The sequence below is a fragment of the Gossypium arboreum genome, chromosome 1, assembly GCF_025698485.1.
Source record: "Gossypium arboreum isolate Shixiya-1 chromosome 1, ASM2569848v2, whole genome shotgun sequence".
Classification (NCBI taxonomy): domain Eukaryota; kingdom Viridiplantae; phylum Streptophyta; class Magnoliopsida; order Malvales; family Malvaceae; genus Gossypium; species Gossypium arboreum.
Window position 1 is genome coordinate 17,277,400 of NC_069070.1, and position 12,887 is coordinate 17,290,286.

Below are 12,887 nucleotides of genomic sequence, written 5' to 3' on the forward strand. Positions count from 1 at the left end.
GACTTCAAGAAGTTCGTACAGACAAAGTCAGGTTGCAATATCGGGGGTACCTAGTCTTCATCTTATTCATATTAAATTGGTTATCTTTGAAATATTTTTCCTTTTCAAGATATGCATTCCTAATTAATTTCCATTTTTATTTTTCTATCCTTGATAATTTACTCACTTCGAGCTATGCTCCAATTCAATTCCATTCTTATCCACTGTCATGATTTGTTGCAAGCATGTTGCATTGAAATAATGATTAATAAACTAATAACATTTTCACAACAGAAGTTTCGTATATTACTCTAGAAGCTTCTAAATAATACAAGAACCTGAAACAGGACTATTGTTTAGAACTCCCCAAGCTTAAAGAAACATTTGAGTAGGAAGGGTTTAAATTGAGACCATCTCTTTGGATTTTGTCCAAAATAGTGGTTAAACAAAAGGACAAAATATTGCTTCGGTGATACAATTTCAACGAAAAATGATCAGTGTCAACCTAAGAGTATAAAAGAGGGTCATTCTTGATAAAAGCAAATTGATATTTTACAAAAATTAGGCATGACACCTGGGGAATAGTGTAACAGACTGAATTGACGGGAAAAAAATTAGATCCTACACCCCTGAGTTGCAATTGGAGGGTTTGAAGATGGTATAAACCTTAGGTCCTAAAGGTATAGTGAAAGAGACCCTGAAGTTACAGTGGAGCAAGCTAGTTGAGCAAAATGTGATTGTTTCTTCGAAGTTTTTTGTCAGAAAATGCCAGCCGAACAAGATAGTAGCGTAATACGTCAGTGATAATACCCTGATGAACAACGAGCGATGATACCTTAAGCATTTAAAAAAGTGATCATTCTCATTTCTGCATTTTTATATCATTCATAACACATCTAGTTAGGAGCATTTGATTCATTTTGATCATAGCATCCTAATAATTTAGCATAATCATAGGTACATGAAATCGATTCTACATATAATGTCCCTAGAGGATGGTGTAGCAACATCGATGAAATTACAGATCTTATCTTCCTGAGGTAGCAAGGGAGCAGACTAATGATGTAGATCTTGTCTCCTCGAGATAACAGTGGGGCAGATTGAAAATGGCAAACCATATCTTCCCGAGGTAGCAGAGAAGTAGATTTTAGCCACTAGCCTTATCTCCTTGAGGTAGCAATGGAGCAGGCTAGAGATTGTAGTATTATCTTCCTTAGGTAGCAAGGGAGCAGACTGATGATGTAGATCTTGTCTCCTCAAGATAGCAGTGGGACAGATCAAAAATTGCGAATCTTATCTTCCCGAGGTAGCAGAGGAGTAGATTTTAGCCACTAGCCTTATCTCCCTGAGGTAGCAAGGGAGTAGGCTGGATATTGTAGTCTTATCTTCCTGAGGTAGCAAGGGAGTATACTAATGATTCAGATTTTGTCTCCTAGAGATAGTAGTAGGGTAGATTGAAAGCGGTGAATCTTATCTTCCCGAGGTAGTAGGAGAGCAGATTTTAGCCACCAACCTTATCTCCCTAGGTAGCAAGGGAGCAAGCTGAAGATTGTAGTCTCATTTTCCTAAGGGAGCAGACTGAAGGTTGGAGATCTTATCTCCCTGAGTAATAGGGAACAGATCGAAAACAGTGAATCTTATCTTCCCGATGCAGCAGGGAAGCAGATTTAAGTTATCAACCTTATCTCCCTGAGGTTGCAGTGGAGCAGGTTGAAATCACCGATTCTTATCTCCTTGAAGTTTCAGTGGAGTAGATTAAAGCACTATTTTCGATACCCCTGAAGACGCAGTGGGATAAAATAGGGCTACTTGAAGAAAAGAAGTGCTAAGAAGTCAAGATTCAACAAGACCAGGCAAAATCGATCTTTTTAAAGTCTTTGCTCCATTCCCGTTACACGACAATGAGTAAAAAAGGGGCAGCTGTAATAGGCCCATTTTGCCCGGGCCTATAAATTATCCAAAAAAATAATAAATGGTATAAATAAAAAACCAGTAAATAAAGTCCAAATTTGTAACAGTCCAGCAAGTCCATCAATTACAAAACCCAAATAAATACAAAGCCCGATTGGCCTAATTTTTTTACAAACCTAAATACAAAGGTCCCAAAACAATGGCCCAAATGCAAAGAAAATAATAACCCAAATCTAAAATGGACCTTTAGCCCAATAGCCTAAATTGAAATTGAACCAAAAGGCCCAATGACTAAATTTCTTTTAGAAACCCTAAGGGTTTCTGAAGCTCCCTCGCGCCGCAGCAATGGCCTCCAGCCCCAATAGCTCGACTTCAAGGTAGGCTCACAGGGACCAAGTAGGGCGAAGCTTCTGATAACCCTTGCGTCGCTGCCCACGAACGGTTTCTCCACACACATCTATCTAGCTATACCTGCAACAAATTAACAAGCCACAACAAATATACAGCAACAAATACAGCAGAGAAATAACAAAAAAAAAGGAGGAAAAATAGTTTTTGGTAATTTCATTTTTATTTTATTCGGCTATATAAGGCCATACAATATGGTTGTATTGTTTTTTTTTTTTACAAATGCATATGGGCACATAGCAATAAAAAACAGCAATGAAATTGAAAGAGGTGATTTCTTCATTTTAATATATGGCTATTGATTTTACTTTCAAGCTTTCATTTTTCACCACTATATGAAAAAGAGAAGAGTTTACCTAAATATGCCCGTGGTTTTGTCGTCGGAGTCTCTCTCTGACGAGGAAACGGAACCAAGAGGGGGACATGGGCCACGGCAGAGGCAGAGGCACATCCGGCGCCGATGAAACCCTCAAGTCGGCTAAGGTGGGGACCGAAAGGGTTGAGAGGAAAAAGGGGAAACCCTTTGTTTTTTTTTTTGTAAAAAACACAATGGCAAATTGGTTTTTTTAAAAAAAATTCTGCTTTTAAAAGACTGTGAAACGGTGTCGTTTAGGGACTGTTTCAGTGGCCTCAAAACGGCGCCGTATAAGGGGACCTGATTTAACCTGACCCAATACCCATAAGGATCCGCATGTTTTTATTTATAAGGATATTTGCGCGATTAGTCCCTCCCTTTCGCGCTGACATTTGATTAGGCCCTATTTATATTTTCTTTGTTTTTTTTTAATTTTTCCCTAGAATTTGCGTGCCATTTCAACTTAGTCCGTGCCTAAACGCCACATTTTAGGATTTGAAACATTTGCATTTTTAATCCTCATTTGTTTGTGCACATTTTATTTTGGTCCTTGACTCTGTTTTAATAATTTGATTTGTTTATAAATTATCCTCTTGATTTTGTTTTTGTTTCAATTGAGTTTTTTTTAAGTTTCAGTTTATGTTTTTATTCTTTATAATTTATTCATTATTCATTTCTTAAAAAATTTGTTTTAACATATTATTTTGAACTATTTTATTGATTTCACATTGTTTTAGTTTTTTTATTTTCTTTTGTATATTTTTAAATTGTTTTATTATGTAATTTATTTATTTTAAAATTCTCTTTTAGGTATATTCTTTGTTTTAAAGATTTATATGATGTTCATTTTAAACACTCTATTACATTATTATTTTTATATATATTATTCATATTAAACTACTTTTATTTTATGTATATTATCTATTTTAGATTGATATATATATATATTGTTTTGTATATTACTTTCTTTAACGTTCTTCTTACATAATACTTATCTTAAAATTAATTTATATATTATTATTTTACATATTATTTATTTTTATTCTTATTTTTATGATTTTTTCAAACTTTTACATGTATTACTTACTTTAAAATCTTTATATATATAATTTATTTTAAATTTTTTTATATTGTCAATTTCAAATTCCTTTTCTTTTACATTATTTGTTTTAACATTGTTCCTTATTATTTGAAAGCTTGGTACATTTTATTTTTTTATTTTGCTTTATATTTTTTAAATCGTTTTTTATTCATTAGTCTTAGATTATAAATGTTAGTATTTAAATAGGGTATGTTGTGAGATTATTGCTATTTTGTATTTGGATTTGTATATTCGTATTTTTATCATTGTTATTTATTTGTATAATGTTGAATTCACATATTATTATTTCATGCTCGATACTATGCTTTTGTTTCTTATTATTGCATCATGATTACAATTCCAACTTTTGCCCAAATCGATTGTCTTTTATCTTAAGTAAATCAAACAAATATATTTTGAGTCGGTTTTATAATCGCTTATTTGAGAGCTTCTCAAAACAAGGCAATATTTCGTGTTTGAAAATTCGAGAAATTGTGCCTTAACATGCTGGGTTTCGATTTTCCGTTGACCAAATAACCAAATATCCTTTTAAAATTTCAATGCATGAGTTTTGGAAATTATGAGATGATCATGGTATCGAGGGTTTGAAATGTTGTATCCTAACGTGCTAGATATGATATTTTATTCCTTCAGAACAAGAGAATCTCAATATCCAATTCGAGTTACCCAAACATTTTTTAAAGGAATTGTATTTTAAAATCTTTTCAAATTTTCAACATTAGGACATTAATTAATCAACAAGGTACCACTTTTAGGCGCTACGAGGGTGCTAATCCTTCCTCGTGCGTAACCGACTCCCGAACTCGTTTTTTAGAATTTCGTAGGCCAAAAAAATATTGTTTTAATAAATCAATATGCTTTATTAAAATGATCGATCACAAGGTAACCCAATCACACCTAAACAAAAAGGACTGGTGGCATCTCCATTTTCATTTTTAAAGTCAATCCCTATTTTTTTCAAAAGATAAAAAAATGGTTTCGACAGGGATCATTCTCGAAAAAAATGATATTCTCCATTCATGCAAATATCATACATACACATCTGTTCATGATACCCAAAGAATGGTGTAACAGAGCAAATTGATTGAAGAAGATACAAATCCTATACCCCTGAATTGCAGTGGGATGGATTGAAGAAGATACAAATCCTATACCCCTGAGCTGCAATGGGATGGATTGAAGATGGTACAAATTCTATACCCTTGAGTTGCAGTGAGATGGATGGAAGAACCCACAAATTTTATCTCCTTGAAGTTGTAGTGGAGCAAACCAACTGAGCATGTGATTGTTTCTTCAGGTTGTCTGTCAAAGATACTAGTTGAGCAAAGAAGACAGGATAACACATCAGTGACAGAACCTTGATGAATAACGAGCAATGACAACCCAAATATTAAAAAAGGAATCATTCTTATGACATTCTGCATTCATGCAAATATCGTTCATACACATCTAGCTAGGAGCATTTGACTCATTTTGATCATGACATCCTAATCATTTGGCATAAGCATAGGCCTATAAAATCGATGCTATATGTCATATCCTCCAGAAGACGGTGTAGCAACATCAATAAATATACAAATCTTATTTCCCTGAAGTAGCAGTGGAGCAGATTGAAGTCGCGAATCTTATCTCCTTGAAGTTACAGTGGAGTAGATTGAAGATGGTGGATCTTATCTTCCTGAAGTTACGTGAAGTAGATTGAAGCCACCGGCCTTATCTCCTTGAAGTTTCAACCGAACAAACTGAAGAAAGCGAATCTTATTTCCCTGAAGTTGTAGTGGAACAGATTAAAGCTACAAATAATGGCGGATCTTATCTTTCTGAAGTTGCAGTGGAGTAGATTAAAGCCACCAGCCTTATCTCCCTGAAGTTGCAGCGGAGCAGACTGAAGAAAGCGAATCTTATTTCTCTAGAGTTGCAGTGGAACAGATTGAAGCTACGAATTATGGTGGATCTTATCTTCTTGAAGTTGCAATGGAGGAGATTGAAGCTGCCAGCCTTATCTCCCTGAAGTTGTAGTGGAGCAGGTTGAAATTACCAATTCTTATCTACTTTAAGTTCCAGTGGAGTAGATCGAAGCTACAAATCTCTTGTAAGAGGACATGCTAATGTTAAGGATATGTCTTAATAAAGAGTGTTTAATCACTAAAATGATGCCATGATTTATGATTTTGATGTGCATAAGGTTGTAAGAGATTATGGGTAACTTGAAGGCTTGGAAAATAGCCTAAGTGCTGGCCACACGGGTTGAGACACGACCGTGTGTCTCAACCGTGTGAGGGACACAGCTTGGAGACACGGGCGTGTGGCTCGGCCGTGTGGTTCGATGTGCATGCTGACGTCATAAACAGTGACTTACACGGTCAGAGGACATGGGCGTGCCAAAGGCACACGGGCGTGTGACCCTGTTTCATGGGAATATTTCCTAAGTTTTCCTGAAACTTTTTAAAGTTTTCGGTTTAGTCCTGAATCAATTTCAATAAATGTTTTGGGGTTTGTAGACCCAAATAAGGGACGACATGCATGTGTTTGAAAGGTTTTGAATTAAAAGAGATTTTATGACCTGGTTTTTGCATGAATGTGTATGTTTAAGTCCAGTAATGTCTCGTACCCTGTTCCGACGTCTGACATGGGTAAGGGGGGTTACACCCTTTTTTAAAAAAATGGTTACGACAGCATTGAATCTCTTCTTTTTGGAAACCCAGAATTTGTATGGATTCTCTTAACTTTACTGTACATGCTTTCATTCAGTCTTACAACCACATCTTTGTATGTGTTTCTTTACCTTTACAATATTTTAAGTTTATTTTTTAATATATAACTTAACACATAAATCGATACTTAAATTATATCATTTTTCTCATATTTGTATCTAAATTTTTTTTGGTTTCAAGTGATACTTAAACTATATTTTCTCATATTAGTTCAATCATTACTTAAGCCGTTACGTATATTTAAAAATATATTATCTTCTCTTTTATATTATTTTTCTTTCTTCAAAATTAGATCGATGGTTGAACCGGTTCGACCACCAATTCTTGGTTTGACCAGCTTCAAGTTTGATCATATAAATTATTAAAAATTCATTTAAAAAAATTTAAAAATAAAGAAAATTAGTTCAATTGGTTTTTTTAGCTTGATTCAATCGGTTTATATCGATTCGCAAGTCAATCAATTCAACCCTTATCTTTGGACTAGTACTTTGATTTGTTCCTAATCCAGTTGGAACAATTCTAAAAAGATTGGTTTTGATCAATGAAATAATTTTTTCGATCTCATTAGGTAGAGCAAGTAGACAATGAAGTTTAAAAACAAAAAAAAAAAATCACAAGCGCCTAAATATTGAGAGGGAAAATTTTGAGCGTTGTTAGTATTTTCGGACATTATAAAGGAAAAAGAAAGGAAATTTTAAAAATTTAAAAATATTTTTAAGTTTATATGATATGACAATTTATTATTAGTTGTAATTTTTTAACATATATAACATTTTAGTGCAAAATGGGTGACATAAGAATAATTTAGGTACCACTTAAGAAAAAAAAAGTTTAGGTATTAACTTAAGAAAATATGAATAATTTGGGTACTAATTTGTGGGTTAAGCCTTTTTTTTTAAATGGATTTAACTGCTTGATTAACGCATGTACCAATTTAGGAGAAAAATTAGTTTAAGTATCACTTGTGATAAAAAAAAACTTTAAGTACCAAGATGAAAAAAGAGAGTATAATTTAGGTATCAATTTGTGGATTAAACATTAAAAATCTACTGAAATAGAAATTTTTAATAAATATTTTTGTAAAAATAATGGATAAACGAAGCAAAAGTAAAATGAATTGGATATTGAAAGAAACAATGAAAATGAAAAATCATTAGTTTTTTGTTTTGGTAAAATATATAAAATGGTAATATGCATGGCATAAGTTGAGAATGTGAGTAGAAACCTCAAAAGTTGTAAATGCCACAAAAGGGGGAGAAATCTAAGAGAGAGAGACCAAAATCTGACCATGAATGGGCAGTGGTTTCCATTATTTCCCTCACAACGTCTCATTTGGGGATCTCATTCACTTGTATTTAAAACAAACCCTTGGAATATGAATTCCAAACCTCTAATTGTCTTCAATCCTTGAAAAAAAAAACAATAAGACCCTACGTGCAAACCCACTCCATTCTTCTTTACGTAGGGTTAAAAAATACCTTGAAATTTCCCAAAAAAATAAAAAATATAAAAGACAGTGAAAAAGTAAGGTTATTAAAAAAAAAGATGACTATGAAGGTTGTTAAGATTATATTGTTTCTGGGGCTAATTGTATATAGTCCCATAGTTAAAGGTAACATTGGTCATTTTGATGAAGTGTGGCAAGAACGAGCTGAAAATGCAAAGAAAGGTGCCTTCAAAGCCTACAATCCTAATCCCGAAAATGTAACCAATGATTTAAACCGCGAAACTGAGAAGTAAGTTCTTTCTAAAATAATTTCTTCATTGTGATTACTAATATCACATCTCTTTATTGAGTAAAAGAAGAAAACTAGCGATAGACTTTATTTTATAAATCTTCCATTATTTTTTTTATTATTCAACCATAAGAAATAAGTTTTTATTCATCTACATATTATCCAATAAACATATATAATTTCTTTGTATTCCGTTTGGCATTTTGATTTATTTAGCCTGCTAACTTTATAAAAAAAGTCATTTTAGTCTCTCATTTAATTTTCACCTATTTTAACCTTTGAACTTGCATTGTTTTGTTTGGTGAATGTTTCGGAGTTTCTGATGTTCCATGGCTGAGTTTTATTATCAACTGAGCTGATGGTTTATCGGTGTTTCCCATTCTTTTCTTTCTTCCTTTTTTGTTGTGGTTAAAGTTAGTTTTGAGTTGTCCTTCATGTTTGATTTTTAAGGATGATCTTTTGGGTGTTTATTGCGGAGAAAAAAAAGAGTTAATGTTAATAATTAATTAAATTTTTTTAAAAATAATTTTTATATTTTTTTATTAATTTTAAATTTTAAACTATTTTTATAAATTTTTGAATTTTTAATTTTAAAAATTAATTAGTTATTGATGTGGCATCCATGTAGTGATCCATATGTATGTTACGTCAACAAAATTAATAAGTGTTAATTTTATATTTATTTTGGGGTGATTAATTTGACAAATAATACAAATAAAAAGACGAAAAATAAAATGAATGGCTAATATATATATATATATATATATATATTATAGATGAAGGAAGAAATAAGTAATTGTGATTTCGTTTTTATTAAAAATCCATCCAATATGTTAAATTATTATCACGTCTAATAAATCATTTGTTGAACATGTCAAACACGGTTCAAAAGTATAGTATAGATACTTCTTTTTTCCATTAAAACCAATAATATTTGTAAATAACATACAAAATATGAAAGATTAATTTATGATGCAGGGTGTTGGAAGGTCAGAATAACACAAGGAGAGGACTATATAAACACCATGGTCCATGCCTAGCCACTAACCCTATTGACAGATGCTGGAGATGTGATCCAAACTGGGCTAAAGACCGCAAGAAGCTAGTTAACTGTGTCCTAGGATTCGGCCGCAAAACCACCGGAGGCAAGGCAGGTCGATATTATGTTGTAACAGATCCGTCAGACAACGATATGGTAAACCCTAAACCCGGAACCTTACGGCATGCAGTGATCCAAAAAGAACCTCTTTGGATCATATTTGCTCATCACATGGTGATTAGGTTAAACCAAGAGCTGATTATGGCTGGTGACAAGACCATAGACGGTCGAGGATTTCAAATTCACATTGTGGGTGGTGCTCAAATCACATTGCAGTTCATTAATAATGTTATCATCCATGGCCTTCACATTCGTAATTCGGTACAAGCTCATGGTGGCATGATACGAGACTCCGTTGATCATTACGGTCAACGTACGATGAGTGACGGTGATGGAATCACGATATTTGGATCCCACAATATTTGGATCGATCACCTTTCTATGTCCAAATGCTACGATGGATTAATCGATATTCTTATGGCATCTACGGCCATTACCATCTCTAACTGCCATTTTACTAACCATAACGATGTAAGTTTCTACATTTTCAAATCAACAATCAGAACAACATAACTGAAAAATCTAAAATTAAAATGTTACAGGTCTTCCTGTTTGGAAGTAGTGATAGCTTCTCAGATGATCAAATCATGCAAGTAACGGTTGCTTTCAACCATTTTGGCAAAGGATTGGTGCAAAGGATGCCAAGGGTCCGATGGGGATTCGTTCATGTTGTCAACAATGATTACACTCATTGGCTAATGTATGCCATTGGTGGTAGCAAAAACCCTACCATCCTAAGTGAGGGCAACCGATTCATTGCTCCTCCAGACAAACGCGCTAAAGAGGTAAAAAAATCCCTGCCCAACACTCATCTTTTTCTTAAATCTTCCATGTTTGTCTTAGTGTCCATGTTCAAGTTCATGGCTACCCCTAGAGCTTGTGTTTTCTCTTTGGGAATGCAGTGTGTGTCAACACTCACTTTTTAAGTTCCAAGTAAAATAGGATGAAACCCAGTTTCAGATCTAGAAATGTATGTGATATGGTATTTGTATTGTGTAGATTACCAAGAGGGAGTATTCACCAGAGAGTGTATGGAAGTCATGGAAGTGGAGATCTGTGAATGATCTAATGATGAATGGGGCCTTCTTTGTTGAATCTGGGGGACCAATTAGTAGGGGAAACAAGAAAGACGTGATCAAGGCAAAGACAGGAGCTTCTGCAGGCAGGCTAACACGCTTTGCAGGGGCTCTCAACTGCGTCGAACACAAACCCTGTTGATCAGCAATTCTGCATTACTGTATAGAGACATAAATTGTAGCGTCAGAGAGGAAGTGTCCTCATCATTGTAGTCTTATGCTTAAATTTAGGGTTGCTTTCATGGAAAAAAAAAGTTCCAAAAACAGAGAAGAATATGTATTTTTTTTTTTGGTAAGCCATTGAAATTTTATTGAAGTGAAAGCAAAAGTTGTAACAGCCCGTTTTTTAGTGGTGTTGAAAATAGTAATTTTGGGGTTACCAAATTCGATAAGTAAGTTTGTAAATATTATTATTTAAAATTTACGAGCCAAATGTGATTTTTAAAAAAAAGTTTTTGATTTGATAATTTATATTATATAAGTAATTTATTAAGTTCGAGTGGTTTTAGAAAATGAGGTATCGGGATCTTTTTTTATAAACCGAGCCGTAAATATTTTTATAAATATTTACCGAGTGTCATTAAGGTGGTATTAAAATTTCGTTAAAAAATTTTAACGTTTCGATAGTTAATTAATTAAAAAGGAAAAAATGCATTCTTGGGACTCCATTCCTATAAATCGGACTTGTAAAGATTTATTATAAATATTTGCGAAGGTAGTTGTCTAGTTAACTAGGTTTCGGTTAAGTGAATTTGCTTGAATTAAGAGTAATTACGTAAAAGGATTAAATTGTATATGAGGTGAAATTTTAATTATAGATTAAAGAAAAGTAAAAGGACTAAAGAAACAATTAATTCTTATCTAACAAATGTATGGTAAAAGTAATTCCATGTGTACAAATAATATACAAATGTATATAATAAAAATATATGTATATTTAATATTTAAGTATATATATTATATTATATTATTATAATAATTAAAGAATAAAAGAAAATAAATAAATGAAAAGAAACAAAGAAATTGATATGAAACAGAGGAAAAAGGGAGAAAAGAAAAGAGAAAGAAAGAAGAAAAATTAGGGTTTTCAAGTGTTTAAAGTTTAATTGGTAAATTAATTTAGTCTAATTTTTCGTAATTTTTATGTTTTTGGAATCTCAAGATTAAATATTACCCAACCCATGTCAAAATTTTAGAAATTATTGAGTTTTTAAATGTTGTTAATGTTGAATAATTTTAGTATTAGGGATTAAATTGATTGATTTTAAGTTAGAAGTGAAAAAATTGAATTGTAGAATAAATTGTAAATTTTGAGTAATAGGGACTAAATTATGAAAATTCAAAATTTAGGGATTTAAGTGAAATTAGAGAGTTAAATCTAGTTTAAAGTGCAAATTGAATGAAAATATAGAATTGATTGTGAAGAAATAAAATTAGTCTCGGTTTAAGGACTAAATTGGAATTTAGACAAATGTTGAGTAAAAATTGAAATATGCAATATGAAATTGAATTGTATCGTATTGATGAATTTTAATTGTTTTAATTCCATAGCTAACGTCGTACCAGAATCCTCGACTAAAAAGGAAAAAGATAAAGTCGACGAGGAATAGCTCGGAATTTCTAGTTTGTATTTCTATAATCCGAATCTAATAATTAATTGTTGTATTTTGATTTAATAATTATAGTAAGTGATTGAGGTGAGTAACTAGCATTTTGATATTGAATTGAATTTATATGAATTTTTGAATAATGTGAAATGTGGATATTGGATATTGACTGTTTTTGAATTGTGGAGTTAAGCCCTATTAACTGTATCGAGCTGAGTCGGATATAGATGGCATGCCATAGGATTGGAAGAGTTCAGGGATTTCTTTGACTTTGAGTCGATGAGACATTGGGTGTCAATTTACTACTTTAGATTAATTTGATGAGGCATTGAGTGTCAATTTACTCCAGTTTAGCCGATGAGACTTTAGGTGTCAAATTATTACTTTGAATTATCTGATTAGGCTCTGGGTGCCAAACTGGTGTGTTTTGGTTGGATCTGGGTAGCTGTCCGAGTCCGAGTCATGTTAATAGGGGTAAATGAATAATAAAGTTTTATAATTAATATTGAAATGGTATGGTATGAGAAATGGAAGTGAAATAGTGAATTGAAAATAGAATGTGAAATATTTGGCAAATATATAGAATATATGAGTTATATACTCATGAAATGACTATGGAATGATATTGCAATTGTATAATGAAATGTGAAATAAATTGTGAAAAGCTATTTATATAGTAAGTATGAGAATTGAGATTGTCGAAACCATTTTTTTTTTAGAATCGACTTTCTTATTTTAAAATGAAAATAGGAGTCACCACCAATCCTTTTTTATGAGGTGTGATCGGATCACCTCGTAATTTGATCATTTTAATAAAATGTTTTGATTTACTAAAACAAC

At 32.4% G+C, this 12,887-nt stretch overlaps 1 protein-coding gene across 1 annotated transcript; it reads left to right on the forward strand.

Annotated features, from left to right (window-relative positions):
* Positions 1-469: 469 nt before the first annotated feature.
* LOC108482552 (pectate lyase-like) lies at positions 470-10,582 on the forward strand. The gene is made up of 5 exons (XM_017785682.1): positions 470-490; positions 8,036-8,205; positions 9,184-9,835; positions 9,907-10,149; positions 10,364-10,582. Exons 1-5 carry the CDS (start codon positions 470-472, stop codon positions 10,580-10,582), a joined length of 1,305 nt encoding a protein of 434 aa, XP_017641171.1.
* Positions 10,583-12,887: the final 2,305 nt, after the last annotated feature.

Excerpts from the sequence above, each read along its gene's own strand:
- LOC108482552 (XM_017785682.1), top strand. The coding sequence starts at position 470 with ATGATCAGTGTCAACCTAAGA. Across the intron at positions 491-8,035 it reads TGATCAGTGTCAACCTAAGA|ATTATATTGTTTCTGGGGCT; the intron begins GTATAAAAGAGG and ends AAGGTTGTTAAG. Across the intron at positions 9,836-9,906 it reads ATTTTACTAACCATAACGAT|GTCTTCCTGTTTGGAAGTAG; the intron begins GTAAGTTTCTAC and ends AAAATGTTACAG.